Below are 2500 nucleotides of genomic sequence, written 5' to 3'. Positions count from 1 at the left end.
ATGTGTGTGTGTATGTGTATGTGTATGTGTATGTGTATGTGTATGTGTATGTGTATGTGTATGTGTGTGTGTGTGTGTATGTGTATGTGTATGTGTATGTGTATGTGTATGTGTATGTGTATGTGTATGTGTATGTGTATGTGTATGTGTATGTGTATGTGTATGTGTATGTGTATGTGTGTGTGTGTGTGTGTGTGTGTGTGTGTGTGTGTGTGTGTTTCCCCTTGTTCCTTATCTAACCCCTCTATTTTCTCTAATAGTCCCCTTAAATTGTTTTAGTTAGGCATTAATGTATGTATGTTCCTCCCCACCTCTGCAGGTGTACGATGCTGGCGAAAATTTCCAGCTCTGCCAGCTCACGTATTCGGATGAAGAGCATGAAGAAGGTGACCCTCTGTGGCAAGTCATTGTCATCAAGCAGGACGGCATGAAAGCGAGTGATCCTGACAGGTTGGTAGTTGTTGCTAAGTATATGGCACACTAAGAGAGTAGAGTGAAGTAGAAAAGTAGATTGTGGTTGAATTGGAAACTGAATTGGATAAGTTTTGAGAAAGTAATGTTGGTTAGTATTAGAATCTGGCTCTTTTATTTAATTTTTTTTTTTTTAATTATTTTTATTTTTGAGAATACAAAGTCAAGCTCAAAGATATGATATTAATCTTTTTTTAGACTGAGGAGGCCCAAGGTGATTGATGCGGGTGTAACATGGAGTTCAGAGAGAGAGGGAGGAAAAGAAAGAAAGGGAAAAAGAGTTGTATCTCTTATGCTCATATCTGAAACAATTTCACATTTTTGCAAAGTTCAGTAGTAGATAGAAACAACAACAACAACACATGTGCATTATATATATATAAGGTTTACAAGACTGCTATATTTTCAGTGTATTCCTGATCGATCATGCCTGGACGTTTAGTGCCAACGAATCACGCCAACACTTGACAATGATCCTGGGTTTGCTGGAAAGGATGGTGGCACTGATGGACATTCCAAATGAAGATAATACAAGGGAGGAATTTGTCGAGAAAGTGCTAAGGGAGATGTGGAAGTTCTGTGACACATACAGTCTTGGTATGAGATAGGCATTTTTTTTTTTATTCTTGTGTATTTTGATGTTTAGATATGGTATGCAAGAGTGTGGTTTGAGATAGGATTTTGAAAGCACAAACAGAAAATAGATGAAAAGGAATAACTATGCTCTGCCCCATGGACTTCAGCACTGAGGTAAGTCTTCACTGTACGTTAAAGAAATCCTAGGTTTTTATTTGCCTCCTTAATATTGACAATCCCGAAAAATTTACCTCAGATCAATGAAAATCTATAGATAAGAAGATAATCAAGTAGGTTTCAGATGTGGAAATTCATGATATGAATTGAATGGACTTAGTATGAAAGCATGTCCATTTGCAGTGGGAAAAACCCCGGAAGAACGCCTTCCAGTATGGTACATCATGGATGAGTTTGGTGCACGGATTCAGCACTGCGGGGAACCAAACTTTAGGGTTGTTCCCCTTTACTATTCTCCACATCAGTGTTGTTACTCCTTGCTTTTCCCCATTCAGGTGAGGTTTCGGTGTTGTTACTAGTAAACTGTACTTTCAGTGTATAAGATGTGTCTTTGTATGAGGCATACCCCAGTTTCCCAGGTTATCTTCAGAAAGAAATATTTCTCAAGTTATGTGCATTGACTGATACACTTGTAGATAGGGTAATTTTTAGATCAGCAAGTCTGCATATTTGATAGCTTGTAAATTGCTAACATGATTATTTGTACCTTTATGTATTGTGCTTGATTGATAGGTGGTATAAAAATTATATATGCATAGAATGGAGAAAATCTTGCAATTAGTTATTTATGAATGTTGAATTGGAAATCTGTATCGTTGACAACAGGATGTTGAAGAAGGCGACGAGGTTACAAGGAACTTTGTAGAGACGCCACCTGTCGATTCTGTCACCAGGGATGCCCAGATGCTTCCTTGGTTTCCCGTTGACTTGACACATGTCGATCCACATCAGATGGAGCCGCCAATTGATTTCTTTGAGGTAATTTTTCTCAATTTTTGTTTTTCATTCTTTGTTCTTTCTGTGTCCGGTTTTTATGATGTGAATTATGTGTTTATATGAAACAATGTTAAAGAAGGAAAGGGAACTAGATAGGAAATGCAACATATTTTACAGACTTATTAACAATCTATGGTATTTAGTGGTGATGTCTTAGTATTTCTGCATTACAGAAACATACATAACAATTTATTGGCTTCATTCCAATACAAGGGTGAGATATTTTGTCTTTATATGCTGGTGTGAGGGAGAGAAAAAAGAAATCTTGTATTTTCTTCCCTTTTATTATTTAGTGGATACTCTCCTGTAAGCTGAAAAAAGAGGGTATGTAACCCAGATGAACCCCCTACCCCTAAAAAAATAAAAAATAAAAGAAAAGAAGAAAAATAAAAAAAGAGTTCAGTTTCATTAACGCTCGGTATCAGCAGTTTGTCAAGTG

At 36.9% G+C, this 2500-nt stretch overlaps 1 protein-coding gene across 3 annotated transcripts in view; it reads left to right on the top strand.

Annotated features, from left to right (window-relative positions):
• Nucleotides 1–2500, top strand: part of LOC125038480 (tubulin--tyrosine ligase-like protein 12) — a 19113-nt gene that overhangs the window by 4668 nt on the left and 11945 nt on the right. For 2 of the 3 annotated variants that reach the window (XM_047631958.1, XM_047631957.1), the window contains exons 2-5: nt 320–450; nt 881–1068; nt 1408–1559; nt 1891–2043. In XM_047631958.1, the coding sequence (XP_047487914.1) occupies nt 320–450; nt 881–1068; nt 1408–1559; nt 1891–2043 (624 nt within the window). Of the gene's footprint in view, nt 1–319; nt 451–669; nt 686–880; nt 1069–1407; nt 1560–1890; nt 2044–2500 lie in introns of those variants that run through there. The other variant, XM_047631959.1, reaches the window with a different exon arrangement.

The sequence above is a fragment of the Penaeus chinensis genome, chromosome 25, assembly GCF_019202785.1.
Source record: "Penaeus chinensis breed Huanghai No. 1 chromosome 25, ASM1920278v2, whole genome shotgun sequence".
Classification (NCBI taxonomy): Eukaryota; Metazoa; Arthropoda; class Malacostraca; order Decapoda; family Penaeidae; genus Penaeus; species Penaeus chinensis.
This window is presented reverse-complemented; position numbering and strand designations above follow the sequence as displayed.